The 24,534-nt window shown below is 46.1% G+C and overlaps 1 protein-coding gene across 7 annotated transcripts; it reads left to right on the forward strand.

Annotated features, from left to right (window-relative positions):
• The first annotated feature begins 107 nt into the window (after positions 1–107).
• Positions 108–24,230, forward strand: VDAC2 (voltage dependent anion channel 2). Of its 7 annotated transcripts, XM_063781911.1 has the most exons (12): positions 487–933; positions 1,129–1,184; positions 2,225–2,293; positions 4,012–4,061; positions 7,885–7,988; positions 9,064–9,216; positions 9,305–9,357; positions 10,737–10,964; positions 12,240–12,390; positions 22,588–22,645; positions 23,356–23,395; positions 23,843–24,230. In XM_063781911.1, exons 5-11 carry the CDS (start codon positions 7,956–7,958, stop codon positions 23,391–23,393), a joined length of 714 nt encoding a protein of 237 aa, XP_063637981.1. In that variant the 5' UTR covers positions 487–933; positions 1,129–1,184; positions 2,225–2,293; positions 4,012–4,061; positions 7,885–7,955; the 3' UTR covers positions 23,394–23,395; positions 23,843–24,230. The 7 variants fall into 7 exon arrangements, with proteins under 7 accessions (XP_063637980.1, XP_024202225.1, XP_063637981.1 ...); XM_063781910.1 differs by lacking the exon at positions 23,356–23,395 and having other exon boundaries at positions 108–933; positions 7,943–7,988; XM_063781909.1 differs by lacking the exon at positions 23,356–23,395.
• The last annotated feature ends 304 nt before the right edge of the window (positions 24,231–24,534 follow it).

Here is a 24,534-nt window from a genome sequence, read left to right on the forward strand (position 1 = left end):
CTCGCCAAGCTCCGGCTCCGTGCGTGTGTGAAGCAGTGCCATGCCTGAGTGGGGAGGAGCCGCGGAAGAGAAAGCGTTAGGCGGAGTGGAAATGGGTGGGGCACGCTAGGACCCGCTCACATTTGTTCAGGGAGAGGCAGTCCCAAAAAACCTCTCAGGCACACAACCCAGCACAGCAAGGCAGTCACACCAAGGTGGGAAAAGAGGGCAGAAGAGCGCGAGGGGCTGGAGGTGGCGCCCCTGTGTCCCACTCGTTCTCCCTGGGCTGGGAAAGAGAAGCGGTCCCTCAGAAGCGCAGGCTGCGCTAGCTTAGGATGTACTTGGGTAACGCTCAGCTGACTCCCCGCAGGCACCCTATGCAGGGCTTTGTTTCGGGGGGGAACCCGCACCAGCGCGTAAGGGGAGTAGGAGAGATCTACGTGACCCTGGTGCGCAGCCGCGCCCTATCGCCCCGGCCACGCGCCGACGCCCCGCCCCGTCCGTGACGCGTTCGCGCGGGGCGTTCGCGCGGGGCCTCCGCCCCATCCCCCTCCCAGGCGGTCCCCAGCGCGCTGCCTCCGCCGTTCCCAGCCCCCTCGCCTCTGAGGCTGCCCGGATAACTGCCTGATCCAAGGCCCAGCAGCTTCTGCCTTCCCGATCCCCACCGACGGACGGAGGCAGCCCACCTGCAGGACCGGGGCGCTGTCGGTCCACGTGGCCGCTCTGGAGCAGGTTGGAGTTGGCAGCGGGCTGCGCTGCAGGGACAGGCGCGGCGGACAGCCCCGGGGGCAGCGGCGGGGTCCTGTCTGGGAGAGGACAGGGTTGCGGCGGGCGGAACGGTGTCTCCTTCACTTCGCCCTCCAGCTGCTGCAGCTGCAGCCCGACCGCGAGCGTGCCAAGCGGCTTCAGCAGCTAGCGGAGCGGTGGCGGCGGCCCCCCTCAGGACACCACCAGGTACCGCCGCGCCCGCCTCACGCCGACCCAGGGGCCTAGGCCGCGGCGGCCAAGCGGGAGGCCCGCGCCGGACTCGGGGTCGGCCCTGGCTTCCTAAGATGGCCGCGCTGCCCCACGGCCCCTCGCCCCTCTCTGCCCGGGATCTCCCTTTGGCCCTTTGACCCCAGCTTACCGCACTTCTTGTCACTCCCGCAGATTCCCCTTTTCCCGCGGCCTCGCCATGGCGACCCACGGACAGACTTGCGCGCGTCGTAAGTAAAGCTGGGATCTCTGCGGGATGGGGCGGCGGGGAGTCGAAGCCTGTCGACCAGAAACCCAGTTTGTTTCCCCCCATCTTTCCAAGAATTTGGAAATTCGGCTGCTTTTGGTGGTCGCCCCACCGTCTGACCACCACCTCTGCGGAGGAGGGGCTGGGCTGCTGAATTTCAAATGGGGAACAAGGCCCGGGGAGTTGGTCTGTGGCCGCATAGACTTTTCAGCCTTTGTACATGTCTTTGACGTACAGAAGTAAAAAGTTGTTAATTGGGGATTCCGCGTTTGGAGAATCGGATCAGTCACTTTTCTAGAGGAAGTAGCAGTCCCTCTTGTGAGAGCGCAAGGTCATTACTTGTGCTCCTAAGGGCGTGGACGTGCTTTGTGGAATGAATGAGCTGGTGTAATGAGCTCAGATTGCCTGCCCTTAAGCAGCACAGCATTGGCCGAGGACTTGAGAGTCACATTAGTGAGTTTGAAGCGCTATTTGATATTTAGTTGATGTAGACATTTGAGTGAAACACACATGGCAGTATTTTTTCCAAGTTTCAATATTTAAATTCCCAGTATTAAATTCTCTTCCCACTCCAGGGTGTTGGTTTTCCCCTCAGCGAAGATATTAAAGGACGTATCAGGGTAAAGGGCCTAGTCTTAGGTTTCGGTTTTATCTAATTTAGTTAAATCAGCTCATCTCAGTGAATTTTGGCAGATACATAAATATCCATACACACAAATACTTGTTTGATTCTTTGTACTTGTCCAGTCCTAGGAAGTGAGGCTGTAGGTAATAGACTGTTTTTCCGTTTTGAAACGAATTCTCCAAGTTTGTATAATCATGGTTATCTGTTTTAGAAATAATTGGTTGGTGGTATCTCCTTTATGGGTCGTTATAGTTTTATTGTAGCTCCTGACCGCATAAAAAACATTCCAACAAATGGGATTGCTTGAATTTTAATATCAGCAGTGGGTCATGCTCTAGTTCTTGGATAGAAGGTGGGAGAATAGAGACATTAACACTGGAATGTTTTTTTTCTACCAGCAATGTGTATTCCTCCATCATATGCTGACCTTGGCAAAGCTGCCAGAGATATTTTCAACAAAGGATTTGGTAAGAACCTTATTTTTAAAACGTTTTAGATAAAGAGCGAAAATGTATGTTTGGGTTGCTTAGCGAAATCAGATTAATCATTGCAAATTGTAAATATCTTGCTGCTTTAAATTTAGAGTTAATTATTTTTTTGAGACAGGGTCTCCCTCTGTTGCCCAGGCTGGATGCAGTGGCATGATCATACCTCACTGCAGCCTGGACCTCCTGGGCTCAAGCGATCATCTTTCCTCAGCCTCCCACGTCCCAAGTAGCTGGGACTACAGGCACGCTCTGCCACACCTGGCTAATTTTTTTTATTTTTCGTAGAGGTAGGGTCTCACTGTGTTACCCAGTAAACACAGTGGCCTCTCAAAGCCTGGTTGGATTACATTACAGACATGAGCCACCGTGCCCAGCCTTGTATTAATTCTTCTATTAGAAACTTAAGATACTTAGATTAAACTTATGTGAAAATAGTTCTTTTACAGTCTACATCCCCCTCCCCCAATTTCCCAAAATTTTTAAAAACTGTAGTTAGAAGATTTGAGCCTTTAAGAAAAACGGCTTGTGCTTTAATTTTTTTTCAGTTATAGCTTAGGCCCTGGTTGACTAGAGTTATGATATATTACTGTTTTGCTTTTGTGGTGACTCCTAATACTTTATCTAGAGTTATGAGCTTTTTCAGGTGAATTTGAGTTTTCTTGAAAATTTTGTACCATACCCTCCTCCCCTTTATTTAGACTGTTGGAAATACCCCATTGGCATAAATGTCCTAAATGTCTGTATTATGATAAGTTGGTTTTGTTTTTGTTTTTTTTTGAGACGGACTCTCGCTCTGTTGCCCAGGCTGGAGTACAGGGGCGTGATCTCGGCTCCCTGCAGCCTCTGCCTCCTGGGTTCCAGCAGTTCTCCTGCCTCAGCCTCTCTGGTAACTGGGATTACAGGCACATGCCACCATGCCCAGCTTTTTTTTTGTATTTTTAGTAGAGACGAGGTTTCACCATGTTGGCCAGGCTGGTTTTGAACTCCTGATCTCAAGTGATCTGCCTGCCTCGACTACCTGAAGTGCTAGGATTTCAGGCGTGGGCCACTGCACCTGGCCATATCATGATAAGTTATTAGCTATTCTGAAATTTCAGTTGAATGATTTTTTAATCTGATATTTAAGTTTAAGAATAGTTTGGGGGCTGGGCGTGGTGGCTCACACCTGTAATCCCAGCACTTTGGGAGGCTGAGGCGGGCAGATCACGAGGTCAGGAGATCGAGACCATCCTAGCTAACACGGTGAAACCCCATCTCTACTAAAAATACAAAAAATTAGCCAGGCGTGGTGGCACGCACCTGTAGTCCCAACTACTCGGGAGACTGAGGCAGGAGAATCGCTTGAACCCAGGAGGTGGAGGTTGCAGTGAGCCGAGATCGTGCCACTGCACTCCAGCCTGGGCAACAGAGTGAGACTCCGTCTCAAAATAAATAAATAAATAAATAATTTGAAAGCATTCTTTTGTGTACCAACTACCAAAAACTAGACAAAGCAGCATAGGGATAATTCTGCCCTTTATAAGCCAGTTTACAAAAGACGAATTTGTAACAATTTCATTTAAATATTGTATATTAACACATTTTTATCCACCTCTGAATATGTGGAATCTTTTTGTTTTTTATGTATAGTCAACAATTGCTGTGCATCTTTCATACAAAGGAATCATTTTGTTTCTTTTGCTGTCTATTTGTTGAAGGTTTTGGGTTGGTGAAACTGGATGTGAAAACAAAGTCTTGCAGTGGCGTGGTGAGTGTTACTGTTGAATAAGTTCTATTGAACCTTTATAATTTTTCAACTTGTAAAATGGTCATAACTGAAAGATGTCTACCTGTTTAGTCTTAAAGAAGAGGCAGAAGTTAACTTTGTTTTAAGAGATTTGCGTGTAACCTGATTTATTTTGGCCTTGAATGTGATTTCTGATTTTCATGTGGTCTTTCGTCATATTATGTATGCACAAGGAACTTAGGAAAGACCAGTCAGGTGGTACTCTTTACTCGTAAGATTACACATTTGAAGGCAGGGAACCCATTATTAGGCTTTTTTGTAACCCTTTGTCAACGATGCTCGTCAGAGTTATGGGCATAAAAATATCAGGAACTCATTAATTTGAGTGTACTAATCATTTATATAATGTCCATTTTCTAGCAGTTCTCCCTGGAGAAGATTTCCACATGTATTTTATGAGTTTAGGGAGTCCTGATCTGAATTTTTTTTTTTTGAGACGGGGTCTCACTGTGTCACTTAGACTGGAGTGCAGTGGTGTGATTGTGGCTCACTGCAACCTCCGCCTCCTGAGTTCAGGTGATTCTCTTGCCTCAGTCTCTCTAGTAGCTGGAATTATAGGTGCCTGCCACCACGCCTGACTGATTTTTGTATTTTTAGTAGAGCTGGGGTTTCACCATGTTGGCCAGGCTGGTCTCCAACTCCTGACCTCAGGTGATCCACCCACCTCGGCCTCCCAGAGTGCTGGGATTACAGGTGTGAGTCACCATGCCCAGCCAAGAATATTTTTTAAAGAGGTTAATATTTTGGTATTTGGGTGTCTTGATAGTTCAATGAACTGTTACAAAGGGGATAAACTAATATTTAACTTTTTTCGAGACAGGGTCTCACTCTGTTGCCCAGGCTGGAGTGCAGTGAGTGCAGTAGCACAATCTCAGCTCACTGCAGCCTCGACCCCTTGGGCTCAAGCAATCTTCCCACCTCAGCCTCCCAAGCATCTGGGAGTACAGGCCCTATCCATCATGCCTGAGTATTTTTTGTAGTTTTTCTAGAGATGACGTTTTGCCATGTTGCCCAGGCTAGTCTTGAACTCCTGAGCTCAAGTGATCCACTTGCCTTGGCCTCCCAAAGTGCTGGGATTACAGATGTGAGCCACCATGCCCAGCTAGTAAAATTTAACTTTGTGCAATTTTTTTTACTTAAAAAATTTTTGTTTTGAGATTATTTTAGGGGTGGGTATAAGTGTGTGCACATTAGAATACTATAGGTTATTTTGATATATGTATGTATGTATATATAGAGAGAGAGAGAGACTTTTTTTTTTTTGAGACGGAGTCTTGCACTGTCACCCAGGCTGGAGTGCAGTGGCATGATCTCAGCTCACTGCAAGCTCCACCTCCCAGGTTCATGCCTTTCTCCTGCCTCAGCCTCCTGAGTAGCTGAAACTACAGACACGGGCCACCACGCCCAGCTAATTTTTTTGTATTTTTAGTAGAGATGGGGTTTCACCATGTTAGCCAGGATGGTCTCGATCTCCTGACCTCGTGATCTGCCCACCTCGGGCTCCCAAAGTGCTGGGATTACAGGCGTGAGCCACCGCACCCGGCCTATATAGACATTTTTGATGTAGTGCATGTAACTGATATTTATTTAATCGTATTGTAGTTTTTTTTTTTTTTTTTTTTCCCTCTGAGACGCAGTTTTGCTCTGTCGCCCAGGCTGGAGTGCAGTGGCATGATCTCAGCTCACTGCATCCTCCACCTCCCAGGTTCAAGTGATTCTCCGGCCTCAGCCTCCCAAGTAGCTGGGATTACAGGCGCTTGCCACCATGCCCCGCTAATTTTTGTATTTTTAGTAGAAACAGGGTTTTGCCATGTTGGCCAGTCTGGTCTTAAACTCCTGACCTCAAGTGATCCCAAAGTGTTGGGATTACAGGCGTGAGCCACAGCGCTAGCCCTGTAGTTTAAAAGCCTAGGCCTGTTGGATTTCTGGGGATTTACATTGATCATATCTGTCGCTTGGTTTTTTTCGTCTGAAAGGAAGCTTAGGTGTTTAGTTATGATTGGATGACTTATTTGGCCAAGTTAACAGGTTACAGAGCAGTGATTTTTAGTGTTTTTTAATGTTCCCATTGTTAGTCTATTGAGGCCCCTAGTGTATTTGTTGAAACACAAAAGGCCTTCTAAAAAAGATTCAGTCCTTGTATTTAAAAAGCTTACTTTCTAGTTGGAGAGACAAAATAAACTGAGAGTACTGAGGTAATTAATATCAAATATTAGATCGTTGGATAATCAAATCTTTGTTGGAAAGGAATAGATTGTTGTGTATAGGGTTAGGGAAAGTTTTATGGAAGTAGGTTTAAGAGCATGAAGGATATGTAGGAGCTGGATTAGATATAGCATGTTTTTATTCACATTTAATACATGTAACTCAACAACCATGGTATTGATCCTATAGTATGTCTCTGGCCCCAGATAAGTCCCATTAATACCTGGCTCTGTTTTCTTACCTGAACAGCAAAGCTACTGAAGCCACCCCAGAATGTAGAAGCCAAAATTTCTGGTGGTAGAGTAAAGGGTATGAGCTGTAATCTGGCCCAACTCTGGTCCCACAGGGTGGTGTTGGCTTTGTTTCTTGAGGCTTCCTTGGCATGTGTATATAGGCTGGCTCTTGATCTATGGGCTGATGGATGGCCGTAGGTGGGGCCCCAAGAGTCATTAATGTCATTCAGGATTAAAAATAGCTACTCACACATTCCCCATTCAAACTGCTAGAAAAACCTGTTCCATATATATTGTTTTAGTAATGCTTTCCTTTTCTGTGGAGCATATGAAAACGTACAAACTTTCACAGTGTCAGTTCAATTTAATCATCCGGAGGTAGGCTTTGTAATTATAGTTGCAGAAACAGACCCAAAAAAGTTAAGTGAGGCTGGTCACAGTGGCTCATTCCTGTAATCCCAGCGCTTTGGGAGGCCAAGGCAGGAGGATCCCTTGAGCCCAGGAGTTCTGAGACTTACCTGGGCAACATAGTGAGACCCCGTCTCTACAAAAAAATTTAAAAATTAGCTGTGCTTGTTGGTGGGTACCTGAAGTCCCAGCTACTTGGGAGGCTGAGATAGGAGGATCGCTTGAGCCCAGGAGTTTGAGGCTGCAGTGAGCTATGACTGTGGCACTGTACTCCAACCTGGGCGACAGAGTGAGACCCTGTCTCCAAAAAAAACCGCAAAATGTTGTGTCCTGCTCAGTGTGATGCATTTAGTAAATGACACGAAGAACTGGACATCAGAACTCTTAATTTTTATATCTAGTGTTCTTTCCTAACATGATCCAGTGCTTTTTTTTTTAATTGGAAATGGAGTCTCACTCACTCCATCACTCAAGCTAGAGTGCAGTGGTGCCATCTTGGCTCACTGCAACCTCAGGTTCTCAGGTTCAAGTGATTTTCCTGCCTCAGACTCCTGAGTAGCTGGGATTACAGGGATGCACCACCATGCCCGGCTAATTTTTGTATGTTTAGTAGAGACGGGGTTTCACCATGTTGCCTAGGCTGGTCTCAAACTCCCTACCTCAAGTGATCGGTCCGCCTTGGCCTCCTGAAGTGCTGGGATTACAGGTGTGACCCACCACACCCAGCCAGTCCAGTGCTTTTTAGTATAGGTATTGAGGGCTATGCTTTGACTTGAAATTCCTGTTAATGAAAGGGTCTAATTTAGGAGAGTGATGTAAGACCTAAGGATTTGTCTCTAACAGCAGAGCAATAGTTATACAAATGTTCTATTTTCTGAGAGAAGGTTGACTGGCCTTTCCTCCTATTGATACAATTTTTGATATTTCTCACTCTACAGATATCACAATTTCTGGCTGTAGTCTCTTTATTATTTTCACATCAGCTGTCTTCCTTAGGCTTGGCGTGGTGATGCTTGTGATCCCAGCTACTCAGGAGGCTGAGGTACGTGGATCACTTGAGCCTGGGAGGTTGAGGTGCAGTCAGCTGTGATCACATCATTGTGTTCCAGCTTGGGTGACAGAGGCGAGATGCTGTCTCAAAAAAAAAAAAAAAAAATTCAGATAAGCCCTCCGTATTTTTTCTTTTTCAGTTCGTGTGCAACCAGGGATTGGCACATTATTATTTTTAGACAGGGTCTCACTGTGTCACCCATGCTGAGTGCATTGGTGGGATTATGGCTCACTGCAGCCTGGACCTCCCAGGCTCAAGCAGTCCTCCCACCTCAGCCTCCTGAGTAGCTGGGACTACAGGCGCACACCACCACGCTGAGCTGGTTTCTTAATTATTGTAGAGACATGGTCTTGCTATGTTGCCCAGGCTGGTATCTAAGTGCTGGGATCACAGGCATGAGCCACCACACTCAGTCCCCCATTGATTTTTGAATCCCAAATAAAATCACCTTAGCAAAACCTTCCTTAAAAGATGTACAGTTAGCTGGGGTGGTGGCTCACGTTTGTAATCCCAACACTTTGGGAGGCTGAGGTGGGTGGATCACCTGAGGTCAGGAGTTGGAGACCAGCCTGACCAACATGGTGAAACTCCATCTGTACTAAAAATACAAAAATCAGCTGGGTGTGGTGGTGGGCACCTGTAATCCCAGCTACTTGGAAGGCTGAGGCAGGAGAATCACTTGAACCTGGAAGGCGGAGGTTGCAGTATGCCGAGATCACGCCACTGCACTCCAGCCTGGCGATAGAGTGGGACTCTGTCTCAAAAAAAAAAAAAGGTGTACAGTTTGTTCACTTGAGAATTCACTACAGGTTAACTTGTGATTGATTGGAAGTGTCAGCTGTGTATGTAAAGTGGCAGTCAGTTGCTCAAAGGCTTATTTGTCACTCTTATATATGCTTAGAGAGTAGCACAGTGCAGAAGGATACGAGTGTTTAGGAAGCTAGAAAAAGGAGGATTCATGAATTTACCAAATGTTTCAGGGGGTTTGTGTGTGTGTGCGTGTGTAAGGCAGTGATGAATTCTAGGCTTATGAGAATGTTCATGAAGTTATTGATTGTCTTGTTAGGAATTTTCAACGTCCGGTTCATCTAATACAGACACTGGTAAAGTTACTGGGACCTTGGAGACCAAATACAAGTGGTGTGAGTATGGTCTGACTTTCACAGAAAAGTGGAACACTGATAACACTCTGGGAACAGAAATCGCAATTGAAGACCAGGTAACATTTTGAAAATTTTAGTATTAATTTTATTAATTTATTTTTGTATTTCAAAAAAAGAAAACAAATTACTTTTCTTTCAAAATAGATTTGTCAAGGTTTGAAACTGACATTTGATACTACCTTCTCACCAAACACAGGGTAAGCACAGACATTTTTATCTGTATTACATTTAAAAGTATTTCTCTTTTGTATATTTAGAAAAGGTGTACATTTACTGTTTGATAGCTTATTAAGCTACCTTGTGGTGGTGAAATCTCTGTATCTGCTTTTATTTATTTATTTGAGTCTTCGCTGTGTCACCCAGGCTGGAGTGCAGTGGCATCATCTTGGCTCACTGCAGTCTCAGCTTCCTGGGTTCAAGCGATTCTTCTGCATCTGCCTCCCTGAGTAGCTGGGACTACAGGTGCGTGCCACCACGCCCAGCTAATTTTTGTATTTTTAGTAGAGGCGGGGTTTCACCATGTTGGCCAGGCTGTCCTGGAACTCCTGACCTCAGGTGATCTGCCCACCTTGGCCTCCCAAAGTGGTGGGATTACAGGCATGAGCCACCACGCCCAGCCTTTTTTTTTTTTCCATATTTTATTTTATTGTATTTATTTTATTTTATTTTATTTTCATTTGGGACAGAGTCTTACTCTGTCACACAGGCTGGAGTGCAGTGGCGCGATCTCGGCTCACTGCAACCTCTGCCTCCTGGGTTTAAGTGATTCTCCTGCCTCAGCCTCCTGAGTAGCTGGGATCACAGGCATGTGCCACCACGCCCACCTAATTTTTGTATTTTTGGTAGAGACAGGGTTTCACCGTGTTGATCAGGCTGGTCTTGAACTCCTGACCTCGTGATCTGCCCACCTCAGCCTCCCAAAGTGCTGGGATTACAGGTGTGAGCCACCGCTCCCAGCCTGTTTGTTTATTCTCTGTCACCCAGGCTGGAGTGCAATGGTGCGATCTTGGCTCACTGCAACCTCTGCCTCCTGGGTTCAAGCGATTCTCCTGCCTCAGCCTCCTGAGTAGCTGGGATTACAGGCATATGCCACCGTGCCTGGCTAATTTTTTTTGTATTTCTAGTAGAGACGGGATTTCACCATGCTGGCCAGGCTGATCTTAAACTCCTGACCTCAGGTGATCCGCCCGCCTCAGCCTCCCAAAGTGCTGAGATTACAGGCGGGAGCCACCATGCCTGGCCCATATCTGCTTTTAGAATACTATGGTTGCTATCATTGGCTTGCCTTCAAATATTTGCCTCTTCGTTGTTGCACTAACTTGGGCAATTAATGTGTTTCTAACAGGCTTTTGTGACTGATTGTTTGTTCTGCAAAGCAGTTTTCCTAGATGGCTGTCCAGTAGCTTCATGTGTCCTTGTCTTGTAGTTCATTGAGCTGACTTTTTTACTCCCTGTTATTGTATTGCTGATTTTTACTCCCTGGTCATACTGCAGTTTATTTAAGTCTGTTTTGTGCTCTCTTGTGCAGAAGTGTGTGTAAATTTTTCCCAATGACATCAGTTTGTTCTTTTTCCAGAAAGAAAAGTGGTAAAATCAAGTCTTCTTACAAGAGGGAGTGTATAAACCTTGGTTGTGATGTTGACTTTGATTTTGCTGGACCTGCAATCCATGGTTCAGCTGTCTTTGGTTATGAGGGCTGGCTTGCTGGCTACCAGATGACCTTTGACAGTGCCAAATCAAAGCTGACAAGGAATAACTTTGCAGTGGGCTACAGGACTGGGGACTTCCAGCTACACACTAATGTGTAAGTATTTCTTTCATAGGATACTGTGATGTAGGCCCTCAGAGGATGATTTTGATGTCTGTCATCTCTTATTGATCTGGGTGCACCCTAAAGGATTTCTCATAACATTTAAAAACAAAATCATCCTTGGTCATTTCTAGGGTGCCCCTTGAAAGCTTATAGTAGAAGACTGTTAGTCTGACCTTTGGTGCTGAGAGAGTAAATGTTCATTTTATATGGGGTTTAATGTGCTTTGTATTTTTACAAGAGGCATTATATATTGGCAGACTGCTACCAGTACATTCATTTTACTTAATTATTTTGATGTGTGAGATGCTGACTTGATAGGATTGCCTAAAATGTATGGTGTTTTGTGGTTGGGCTTTTTTTTCTTTTTCTTTTTTCTTTCTTTTTTTGTTTTGGTTCAGACGGAGTCTTGCTCTTTCGCGATCTCGGCTCACTCCAACATCCGCCTCCCGGGTTCAAACAATTCTCCTGCCTCAACCTCCCAAGTAGTTGGGACTACAGGCGTGTGCCACCATGCCTGGCTAATTTTTGTATTTTTGGTAGAGACGGGGTTTCACCATGCTGGCAAGGCTGTCTGGAACTCCTGACCTCGTGATCTCCCAAAGTGCTGGGATTACAGGCGTGAGCCACTGTGCCCGGCTATTGTTGTTTTTTTGTTCGTTTGTTTTAAATTATTTTTATAGAGATGGGGTCTTGCTGTGTTGCCCAGGCTTGTCTCAAACTCCTGGCCTCAAGCGATCCTCCCGCCTCAGCCTTCCAAAGTGTTGGGATTATAGGCGTGAGCCACGGCATCCAGCCTGGTGTTTTTACCTAGCCCAAACTAGATAGATACATGGAAAGTACTTAAAATGTTTTTCTTTCCATTGTAAAAATTCATTGGTAAATAACAGAAGCACAAAGAAGAAAACCTACATTTCTTACAATCATGCCAGCTAGGTATATTAATGTTGTGGTTCACCTTTTTATATGTGTGTGTATATATATACTTATATATAAAATACGTAACCAAAAGGCTGTTTGAGAACCTCTTGCATGTTTAATACAGTGTGATAATTCCACTGAATGGATATTCTGTGGTTCATTTTACCAATCCCTGTATGGGTATGGGTTGGGGAAAAAAACCTGTTAAAACTGGCAAGTTTTCAGTGGAACACTAAAGACCCACTTGAGCTGTGGTTTTTTATTTAAATGTAATGCTACAAATCAGCCTGTGCCTTAGACATTATTACATTGTCTATTCTAGATCTACTAATTTAAAATATCTTATAGCAATGATGGGACAGAATTTGGAGGATCAATTTATCAGAAAGTTTGTGAAGATCTTGACACTTCAGTAAACCTTGCTTGGACATCAGGTACCAACTGCACTCGTTTTGGCATTGCAGCTAAATATCAGTTGGATCCCACTGCTTCCATTTCTGTGAGTACTTTTGTGGACTTAGAATGGGGGTTTTGGTTGTGGGAATGAGTCTTTGGGTATACTGAATTATGTTGAAAATTTGAACTGATTTCACACAGTCCCCAGTTTACAGATAGATTAGTTTTAGATTTTGAAATGCACTTTTTTGATGGATACAGTGTTAGACGTTTTATTTCCAGGCCAGGCTGGTGGAGTTTGTTTAACCTCAAAAGCTGCCGAGTTAATGTTGATGATAACCTTGAGCCATAGGCCTGTCTAAGCCCAGGTATAGCTGGTGTTTGGTCCCTGAGTGGTTCTTACCGTGTCAGAAATAATTGTGCGTTTTTAAGGCTCTCTGTTGTCGAGGCTGGACTGCAGTGGCACACTCACGACTCCCGGCAACCTTGACATCCTGGGTTCAACCTCAGCCTCCTACTATTCCCAACTAATTTTTTGATGTTTTTTTGTAGAGATGGGATCTCCATATGTTGCCCATCCTAGGCTCAAGCTATCATCCCGTCTCAGCCTCCCAAAGGAGGCTGTTGGGATTATAGGCATGAGCCACTGCACCTGGCTAGTATTTTAATCATCACTTTGTCTTTTTTTTTTTTTTTGAGATGGAGTCTCTGTCGCCCGGGCTGGGGTGCAGTAGTGCGATCTTGGCTCACTGCAACCTCCGCCTCCTGGGTTCAAGCAACTCTTCTGCCTCAGCCTCCCGAGTAGCTGAGATTACAGGTGCCCGCCACCACACCTGGCTAATTTTTTTGTATTTTTTAGTAAAGATGGGATTTGTTGGCCAGACTGGTCTCAAACTCCTGACCCCAAGTGATCCACCCGCCTCAGCCTCCCAAAGTGCTGGGATTACAGGCATGAGACACCACAGCTGGCCACCTTCTCCATTTCTAATTGCACTACAGCAATAAAAACCTCAAGATTCATACAGTACACTATTCTGTTACTTACATTGATGTTCTTGGATGTCTGTGGCATTTTAACAGATTTAATGTCAGTGGAAGAAGCTTCTCTCAGCTACTAGGAGTTCATAGTTAAAATGGGAAGGCAGCTTGGGACCCCTGTGTCATTTAATGACTCCTGGGAATTAGTTTGGAAACGTACCTCGCCTTTCCCACTTCAGTAATGTTAGCTGCCACTCCAATTCAGCACTACCCAGAAGCATTGCTTAATGCTCCTTGTGATATTAGGAAGTATATATTTGGTTCTCCTTACCTCTCCTGGCATAGAACTCCTAAAAAATCCTTGGAATCCCCAAAGTATTAAGTATCTTTTTGTATGCTAATGAGTTGACTGGTGGCTGGCCACCTTTAGGTAGCTTCGGGCTGGAGGCTAGTCAGTGGAGAGACCAAGGTGTGATTAGAGGGGGTGGGGAGAGGGGCTGTAGGTTAAATTGTTCACCAATGGCTAGTGGTTTAATCAGTCATGCCTGTAATAATGAAGCCTCATGAAAACCCACAAGGACAGAGGTCAGTGAGCTGGGTAGCTGAGGTTACTGGAAGGTGGCATGTCTGGAGAGGGCATTGAAGCTGTGTCCCTTCCTATGTTTTGCACTATACATCTCTTCATCTGTATCCTTTGTAATATCCTTTATTAAAACTGGTAAATGTAAATAAAGTGTTTCTTGAGTTCTGTGACCTGCTCTAGGAGATTAATTGAACCCAAGAAGGGGCTTGTGTGTAGGGGTAGGTTGCCCCTCCACACCTGTGGGTGTTTCTCGTAAGGTAGAACGAGAGACTTAGGAAAGAAAAAGACACAGAGACAAAGTATAGAGAAAGAAATAAGGGGACCCGGGGAACCAGCGTTCAGCATATGGAGGATCCCGCCAGCCTCTGAGTTCCCTTAGTATTTATTGATCATTCGTGGGTGTTTCTCAAAGACAGGGATGTGTCAGGGTCACAAGACAATTGTGGGGAGAGGGTCAGCAGACAAACACATGAACAAAGGTCTTTGCATCATAGACAATGTAAAGGATTAAGTGCTGTGCTTTTAGATATGCATACACATAAACATCTCAATGCTTTACAAAGCAGTATTGCTGCCCGCAGGTCCCACCTCCAGCCCTAAGGCGGTTTTTCCCTATCTCAGTAGATGGAGCATACAATTGGGTTTTATACCGAGACATTCCATTGCCCGGGGACAGGGAGGAGACAGATGCCTTCCTCTTGCCTCAACTGCAAGAGGCATTCCTTCCTCTTTTACTAATCCTCCTCAGCACAGACCCTTTACGGGTGTCGGGCTGGGGGACAGTCAGGTCTTTCCCTTCCCACAAGGCCATATTTCAGACTATCACATGGGGAGAAACCTTGGACAATACCTGGCTTTCCTAGGCAGAGGTCCCTTCGGCCTTCCGCAGTTTTTGTGTCCCTGGGTACTTGAGATTAGGGAGTGGTGATGACTCTTAAGGAGCATGCTGCCTTCAAGCATCTGTTTAACAAAGCACATCTTGCACCGCCCTTAATCCATTCAACTCTGAGTTGACACAGCACATGTTTCAGAGAGCACGGGGTTGGGGGTAAGGTCACAGAATCTCAAGGCAGAAGAATTTTTCTTAGTACATAACAAAATGGAGTCTCCTATGTCTACTTCTTTCTACACAGACACAGTAACAATCTGATCTCCCTTGCTTTTCCCCACATTTGAACCCAAGAAGAGGCTTGTGGGAACCTCTATTTAGAGCTGCCAGGTCAGAAGCAGAGTTAAAACAACCTGGGGCTTGCAGTTGGCATCTGAAGTGGGAGGAGGGCAGTCTTGTGGGACTATAAGCCCTTAACCTGTGGCATCTGATGTCTCCAGGTAGAATTAGAGGACATTTAGCCAGTGTCTGCTGCAGAAATTGCTTGCTTGGTGTGTGAGGAAAGCCCTCACACATGTGGTCACAGAAGCATTCTGTGTTGTGAGAGAATAGTAGGAGAAACTGAGTTGGTTTTTTTCTGTATCCTCAGAATTGATGTCAGGATTGGGATTTGCTAGAGTGGCTCTAGCTAGAGTGGCTCATCGAAGCATGGTTTAGGAAGAAAAAGGATAAATGGATGGGAAATGAGGAACTTTTGACTCCTGGGTGGTCAGATGGTCACCCCTGCTATGGAGCCACAACTGTGCTGTGCTCAGGTACTTAAAAATTACCAGTGGAATTCAAAGATAGATCCAACTCCAAGGGAGTTGGTTCACTGGGTGCATAAGGAAACGCAAACAATAAGAAACAAACAAAATATACAATCCCTTGATTATTGTTATTTGTGATAGCTAAAATCAAAGTGAAAGACTGCTGGATTGTACCTTGATGCTAGACCAAGCTCAGGTTTCATTTGGTTTAAGCCTTGGCCACCAGCCTCAAAGCCACCTTGCAAGGGTAAAAAGTACCCCTAAGACCTGTATTTGCTGTATTTTGCCCAGTTTGGAGAAATTTAAAAAGTCAGAAGTCAGAGATTACATTGAGAAATGTGATCTGAAATTGCCTGGGGCAGTAGTCAGGCTTATTCATCAAGATAAAGGCTGACAAATGGGGAAGGGTAGATTTCTGTTGGAAAGGCAAAGCAAATATCTCTAATTCTTACTGATCTGTAACGAAACTGATTTTTTTTGTACCATGCTCATACTGCCATATGGTAATATTGTTGGCAGATTAAACTCCCTTGTGTAAATAAGTCTTATAATACTGATTGATGATTATATGTATTGTGAAATTGAGTTGAAGCCTCCTCAGGATGTAATACCTATGGAAAGTGACTGGCCTGAGGAGGAACTGGATCTCACTATCAGCTGATTTCCATCCTGAATAGTTCTGCACAAGGTACAAATAACAGTAGATCAAGGGAAAAGAAAGCTGGTACAAGATGATAAAGATGTTTCTAATGGCTTCTGTCAACCTAAAGGAAGAAACTAAGGCACAAAATACAATTTTAAAGAATTTATTTGCACCATAATGAGGACAGCTGCCCAGCAGACTCAGATCCAAGTGGATTTGAGCTCCATTTGGCTCTTGTTACAAACAGGTTTTTAAAGGCCAAAAATTCGGGACAGGATGTGGGCTGATACAAAGTTGTTTGGTAGGAATTCTCTTTGGTTTACAGAAATAACATTGATTAGTGATTGGCTATACATTGTTCTTTGTATCACAGATTCCAGGAACATGAAGATAATGGGTGAGGGTCACATTGTGCAGTAACACTTTAGATATTTGCCAGCGAGCCTGGAAACTACAAGGAAGGAAAAAAAGAACAAAGTGTTTTTAAACAATTTCTCCTAGGCATGGGGGTGGGTCCTGTGACTAAAGTCTCATTCTCATGTCTCTCTGGGCCTGATAAACTTTGCATACCTCACATTCCTCATACTGCTGAGCTATTTTTTTTTCTCTTCATAGGACCAAGTAGGTTTTTTTTGTTTTGTTTTGTTTTGAGACGGAGTCATCCAGGCTGGAGTGCAGTGGCTCACTGCAACCTCCACCTCCTGGGTTCAAGCCATTCTTGTGCCTCAGTCTCCCGAGTAGCTGGGATTATAGGTGCCCACTACCACACTCGGCTAATTTTTGTATTTTTAGTAGAGATGAGGTTTCGCCGTGTTGGCCAGGCTGGTCTCAAACTCCTGACCTCTGGTAATCCGCCCGCCTCAGCCTCCCAAAGTGCTGAGATTACAGGTGTGAGCCACTGCGCCCATCCTAGTTGCTTCTTTAAACCTATCCCTATCCCACAGTAGCTTCTCCAGATGATAGGCATATTTGTGTTTGTACTCTTGTAGATATGTCTGTTATATAAATGCAACAAGTGTAAACATCCTTGACAGATATATGGACCTTTTTGCTGTAAGGGATCCCTGTTTGAAACCAGGGGGTGGCCTATGATACTATGGTGTATATATATATATATATTTTTTTAATTTTATTTTATTTTTATTGGTCATTCTTGGGTGTTTCTCACAGAGGGGGATTTGGCAGGGTCATAGGACACTAGTGGAGGGAAGGTCAGCAGACAAACAAGTGAACAAAGGTCTCTGGTTTTCCTAGGCAGAGTGTTTGTGTCCCTGGGTACTTGAGATTAGGGAGTGGTGATGACTCTTAACGAGCATGCTGCCTTCAAGCATCTGTTTAACAAAGCACATCTTGCACCGCCCTTAATCCATTTAACCCTGAGTGGACACAGCACATGTTTCAGAGAGCACAGGGTTGGGGGTAAGGTCATAGATCAACAGGATCCCAAGGCAGAAGAATTTTTCTTAGTACAGAACAAAATGAAAAGTCTCCCATGTCTACTTCTTTCTACGCAGACACGGCAACCATCCGATTTCTCAATCTTTTCCCCACCTTGCCCCCTTTTCTATTCCAGAAAACCGCCATCGTCATCATGGCCCATTCTCAATGAGCTGTTGGGTACACCTCCCAGACGGGGTGGTGGCCGGGCAGAGGGGCTCCTCACTTCCCAGTAGGGGCGGCCAGGCAGAGGCGCCCCTCAGCTCCCGGACCGGGTGGCTGGCCAGGCGGGGGGCTGACCCCCCCATCTCCCTCCCGGACGGGGCGGCTGGCCGGGCAGGGGGCTGACCCCCCCACCTCCCTCCCGGACGGGGCGGCTGGCCGGGCGTGGGGCTGACCCCCCCACCTCCCTCCCGGACGGGGCGGCTGGCCGGGCGGGGGGCTGAGCCCCCCACCTCCCTCCCGGATGGGGCGGCTGGCTGGGCAGAGGGGCTCCTCACTTCCCAGTAGGGGCAGCCGGGCAGAGGCGCCCCTCACCTCCTGGACGGGGTGGCTGGCCGGGCGGGGGGCTGAGCCCCCCACCTCCCTCCCGGACGGGGTGGCTGGCTGGGAAGGGGCGCTGACCCCCCCCCCACCTCCCTCCCGGACCGGGCGGCTGGCTGGGCAGAGGGGCTCCTCACTTCCCAGTAGGGGCGGCTGGGCAGAGGTGCCCCTCACCTCCCGGACGGGGCGGCTGGCCGGGCGGGGGGCTGAGCCCCCCACCTCCCTCCCAGACAGGGCGGCTGGCCGTGCCGGGGGTTGAGCCCCCCACCTCCCTCCCAGACGGGGCGGCTGGCCGGGCGGGGGGGCTGACCCCCCCCACCTCCCTCCCGGACGGAGCAGCTGGCCGGGCGGGGGGCTGACCCCCCCACCTCCCTCCCGGACGGGACGGCTGGCTGGGCAGAGGGGCTCCTGGCTGGGCAGAGGGGCTCCTCACTTCCCAGTAGGGGCGGCCGGGCAGAGGCGCCCCTCACCTCCCGGACGGGGCGGCTGGCCGGGCGGGGGGCTGACCCCCACCTCCCTCCCAGATGGGGTGGCTGCCTGGCGCAGACGCTCCTCACTTCTCAGACGGGGTGGCAGCCAGGCGGAGGGGCTCCTCACTTCTCAGACGGGGCGGTTGCCAGGCAGAGGGTCTCCTCACATCCCAGACGATGGGCAGCCAGGCAGAGACGCTCCTCACTTCCCAGACGGGGTGGCGGCCGGGCAGAGGCTGCAATCTCCGCACTTTGGGGGGCCAAGGCAGGCGGCTGGGAGGTGGAGGCCGTAGCGAGCCGAGATCACGCCACTGCACTCCAGCCTGGGCACCATTGAGCACTGAGTGAATGAGACTCCGTCTGTAATCCCGGCACCTCGGGAGGCTGAGGCTGGTGGATCACTCGCAGCTAGGAGCTGGAGACCAGTCCGGCCAACACAGCGAAACCCCGTCCCCACCAAAAAAACACGAAAACCAGTCAGGCATGGCGGCGCGCGCCTGCAATCGCAGGCACTCGGCAGGCTGAGGCAGGAGAATCAGGCAGGGAGGCTGCAGCGAGCCGAGATGGCAGCAGTACAGTCCAGCTTTGGCCCAGCATGAGAGGGAGACGGGAGACGGGAGAGGGAGACGGGAGAGGGAGAGGGAGACGGGAGAGGGCAATCTATATTTTGGTTTTTGTCCAGTTCCTGGCTCACAGCTTCTATAACCCTTGTAATTTCCCAAGTGACTAGAGCCGTAAGAGTGTATTTTGTTGAGATATTTGGCCATTTGTCCTTGGTTCCTGAAACAGCTCCAGAGCATAAAAGTGAAAGACAGTCTTTTGTGGGTTTTTTTTTTTTTTTTTTTTTTTTGATGAAATCTCACTGTCATCCAGGCTGGATGGAGTACAGTGGCACCATCTCTGCTCACTGCAACCTCAACCTCCGCCTCTCGGGTTCAAGCAGTTCTCGTGCCTCAGCCTACTTAGTAGCTGGGTTTGGAGGTGCCTGCCACCAAGCCCGACTAATTTTTGTATTTTTAGTAGAAATGAGGTTTCACCATGTTGGCCAGGTGGGTCTCCAACCCCTGACCTCAGGTGATCCACTTGCCTTGGCTCCCAAAGTGCTGGGGTAACAGGAACGAGCCACTGCGCCCTGGGGTATGTTGTTATTTTTAACAGGCCTCTTTCAACCACATCTGAACTTATGTTAATGAGGCGATTTTTGGATAGTCCCTAGATGACCACATGGTAGGGGGTGCTGGTTGCTAGGGAACAAACCTTCTGCCTTGGGGAGGGCATAGTAGCTAAAGGTTGAGCCAGTGGCCAGTGATTTAATTAATCGTGCCTTTGTAATGAAGTCTCCGTAAAAACCCAAAGGACTGAGTCCAGGGGGCCTTCAGGAAGGTAAACAATAATACATTCATGTCATGGGAGGGTGGGGCACCCCAGCTCCACAGGGATGGAAGCTCCTGTGCTTGGGACCCTTCAAGATCTCACCTATAAAGGAAAAGATATATAAGTATCTTTTCATCTGGCTATTCATTTATATCCTTTAAAATATCCTATATAACTGGTAAATGTAAGTGTTAGTCCCTGAGTTCTGTGTGCCACCCTAGGAAATTACTTGAACCCCAGGGGGTTGTGGGAACCCCAATTTATAACCAGTCTGTAAGAAGCAGAGGCAAAAGAACCTGGAGCTTTCAGTTAGCATTGAAAATGAGGGCGGGGCAGTTTTATGAAACTGAGCCCTGAACCTGTGTGATCCGATGCTCTCTCTCCAGGTAGATAGTATCAGAATTGAATTAGAGAACATCTAGCTGGAGTCTGCTGCAGAATCGTTTGCTTGATGTGTGGGAAATTCTCCCTAGGCCTTATGAGAGTATAGAGGGAGAAACTGAGTTTATTTTTTCTACTCCTTATCACAGTTTCATGGTTTAACTCTTACTGTTGAATAATAGGAATTTTTTTTTTTTTTTTTTTTTGGAGACTCTCACTTTGTTACCCTGGCTGGAGTGCAGTGGTGCGATCTCTGCTCTGCTCACTGCAACCTCTGCCACCCGGATTCAAGCGATTCTCCTGCCTTAGCACCCCAAGTAGCTGTGATTACAGGCGCCTGCCACCGTGCCTGGCTAATTTTTGTAGTTTTAGTAGAGACGGGGTTTCACCATCTTGGCCAGGCTGGTCTTGAACTCCTGACCTTGTGATCCTCCCAAAGTGCTGGGATTACAGGCATGAGCCACCCAGCCCGGCCAATAATGGGAATTTCTTTCTTTCTTTCTTTCTTTTTTTTTTTTTTTGAGGCAGAGTCTCGCTCAGTAGCCCAGGCTGGAGTGCAGTGGCAAGATCTCGGAGACTCACTGCAACCTCCGCCTCCCGGGTTCACGCCATTCTCCTGCCTTAGCCTCCCGAGTAGCTGGGACTATAGGTGCCCACCACCACGCCCGGCTAATTTTTTGTATTTTTAGTAGAGACGGGGTTTCACCGTGTTAGCCAGGATGGTCTCGATTTCCTGACCTTGTGGTCCGCCTGCCTCGGCCTCCCAAAGTGCTGGGATTACAGGCGTGAGCCACTGCGCTTGGCCAATAATAGGAATGTCTATCCAGCTGTCTGAGGCTCTTATTTGTAGGGTACAAGATGGTCATTAGTGAGGTATTTTTCTTTCTTTTTTTTTTGAGCTTTGTTGCCTAGGCTGGAGTTCACTGGTGCAATCACAGCTCACTGTGCCCTCAGCCACCTGGGCTCAAGAGATCCTTCCACTCACCCCCCACTTCCCCGGTAGTTGGGTAGGTGTGCACCATCATACCAAGCTAGAAAAATTTTGTACAGACAGACAGGGGTCTCACCGTGTTGCCCAGGCTGTTGAATTCCTGGGCTCAAGTGTTCCTCCCGCCTTGGCCTCCCAAAGTGCAGGGATTACTGGTGTCAGCCACTGCGCCAGGCCTGTTTTTTTCTTTAGATGGTCATTGGTAGCTCATGAATATTTGGCTGTAGTGCCAAGTGAATACAGGTGTTTTGGATGTGGTTTGTATCTGTATAGTTACATCATTTCTTTCTCTGGATTGGGCTCTTTGGATGTTACACATTATAAGAGTATAGACATCGAATCATTTGGAGATCTGTTTTGGTCACATAGGCTGTTTGTTACCTTTATATTGTAGCCCTCAGAATGCTGAAAGCAAAGCAAAGTTGCATGTCTAGGCAACCTAGGCCCTGGAAATGAAGGCAGGTGTTCCTGGCCTCTGGTGTGGCTTCATAATGTTAGGGGTGGTAGAGAATGGAGCTAGAAAGAATCTACTCTTTACTATGTCTTACTCTTCAGGGTTCATTCCAGCCCTTGAAGTCGGTAACTAAGTCCTAAAATGTTGGGATTGTGCAAGGAAGGCAGGGGCCTGGATTGGTACATGATACCTCACTGGGACCTCCTCCCAAACTCAGTGGTTACATACAGCCAGAACTCAGCAGCACCGGCATTTATGAGAGGTGTAAGAATGTGAGGATAAAGGATTGTTTGATCTGATTCTTCAGAGGAATTACTTGTCGTTTGGAGATTTTTTTTTTTTTTTAAACATTCATGGTTTTGATTCTTTAGGAAGAGTCCTGGAAGTAGTAATGTGTGTAACTAAGTCGTGAATTTAAACTTTATACCCTGTGCTTTAAGGCTGCTGTGTGTCACCTCTAGTGAGCCTGACTTGTACCACATTTTGGTCTGGTTTGTTGTGCTAGACTAGAATTAACAAAGATGATTTTTATGAGAGTGCTTAGGCTTTTGTGCTGTATGGACAGTTTGGGGTCTTTGGATACATTCCAGTGGCTATCAAGAGTATTGTGTCCTACTGAGAATTTGATTTTTGAGTTGAATGGATACGAATTAAATAGTACCTGGTTTGTTTGGCTTAATACATAATATTGAATTTTATTGTCTCACATGAATAAAACTGAACACTTCATGATTACATGATGGGGAAACATGTAGGGGCTTTGTCTCTATTGAAATATTTTTCTTACAGTTGTTTCTGTATTTTATTTTAGGCAAAAGTCAACAACTCTAGCTTAATTGGAGTAGGCTATACTCAGACTCTGAGGCCTGGTAAGTATTCTTGATAAAGTAGGATTGTTTTGATAGTATTAAAAAATTTAGTTTTCATCCTTCAGCTTACTTTTCAGACCTTTCAAGCACACAGAAGAGTTGAAAGAAGAGTACAATAAATACATGTTTACCTTTTACCACAATTTTTTATTTCTTTTTCTTTACTTTTTTTTTTTTTGCTGGGCCATTTGGTCATGACACTTCTCTTCAGAATAAGGCCCGTCTCTTCTTTTCTGCATAACTATAATACTATCACACCTAAGAAAGTTAGTGATTCCTTATTATTTAATACCCACTTCCTGTCAGTTTCCTCGCTTGTATCTGAAATGTTTTGTAGTAATTTTTATTTTGTTGATCAAAGTTCACTCATTGCTTTGGTTCTGCCTATAGTCTTGTTGACTTTATATAATATTTTGAAGCGTGCTGTGTCTAGAACAGCGCTTCTCCAACTTCAGAGTGCACATGACTCATCTTGGAATCTGCTTAAAGTACTGGAGACTTCCCCCTTCCGATAGGGATTTTCCTCCCCAAAGTTTATTTTGGTGATTTTGAAACCCTAAAGAAAAGTTGGAAGAATGGTACAATGAACATCATATGTCCTTACCTTGCATTGACCAATTATTAACAATTTATTAACAATTATTAACATTTACTACATTTATTTTATGTCTGAAACTTCACATACTTTAAAAAAAATTTATGTTTTGCAGACATACAGACATGGCAACCCCTAGCATGTGTATCCTAAGAGTAAGACATTTTTCTTTATAAGCACAATACCATTGTCGCATCTAAGAAAACTAACATTAATGTAATACCAAATACATATTCAGATTTACCCCCGTTCCCAAATGTGTCTTTATTGTAGGTTTTCCTTTCTAGGATCTAATTATGATTATGTCTCTAGTCTCTTTTCATCGGGATAGTATACTCAACATTATAGTATATTCTAGAACACTTTGAAGTTGTTATTAAAACATTTCTCTGTGACTTGGTGCCTTAGCTAGAATGGTAACCCAGTTCTTCTGGTGTCTCAGATACTTCCAAGCGCCCTCTGGTGGCCAGCACTAGTAGGTCAGCTGACAGGCTGAGGAAGTGACAGGCAGGCTCTGGGGATGACTGTGAAAGAAGGCCCAGACTGAGTGAAGTGCCAGGTACATCACGGTTTTTTGTTTTTGTGTTTTTTTGTCTTAATAGGTGTGAAGCTTACACTCTCTGCTCTGGTAGACGGGAAGAGCATTAATGCTGGAGGCCACAAGGTTGGGCTCGCCCTGGAGTTGGAGGCTTAATCCAGCTGAAAGAAACCTTTGGGAATGGATATCAGAAGATTTGGCCTTAATATATTTCCATTGTGACCAGCAGCAGGCTTTTTTCCCCCAAGAAGATGATCAAAACAAAGGATGATCTCAACAAGAGCTGTATTTTAAGTATTTAGACAGTTCTTTGTTAGCTGGTTTCTAGTTGAATTGGTTATCTAGTTACCAATGCTGCAGTCCTGCAGTCACCTATACATTATTTAAATGTATTTAACTGTTAAATGCGCTACCCACCAATAATGAAATAGACCTTTATGAAAACTGTGCAATTGTGTGCATGTTTGTTTTTATGTTCCTTTAGAAAACATTGACTATTACCATTGAATGAGATGGATCAGTGGATATTACGATGAGGTTACAAATTTTGTTAAGTTCAGCCATTATTACTTTTGGTATCCCAGAATATGACAAATTATGAATAAAACAAGTATACATAATTAATGGCTCCAAGTATTTGCGGAGTTCCACGTTTGCCAGCTAGGATCAAATCCCCGTGGTAGCTAGCCAATACTTGATTTTTCCAGTGAGTATTTTGCTCTGTACCTAAATCTGTGCCACAGAATCTTCTGTGTC

Source organism: Pan troglodytes, chromosome 8 (genome assembly GCF_028858775.2).
Source record: "Pan troglodytes isolate AG18354 chromosome 8, NHGRI_mPanTro3-v2.0_pri, whole genome shotgun sequence".
In the NCBI taxonomy this organism is placed as follows: domain Eukaryota; kingdom Metazoa; phylum Chordata; class Mammalia; order Primates; family Hominidae; genus Pan; species Pan troglodytes.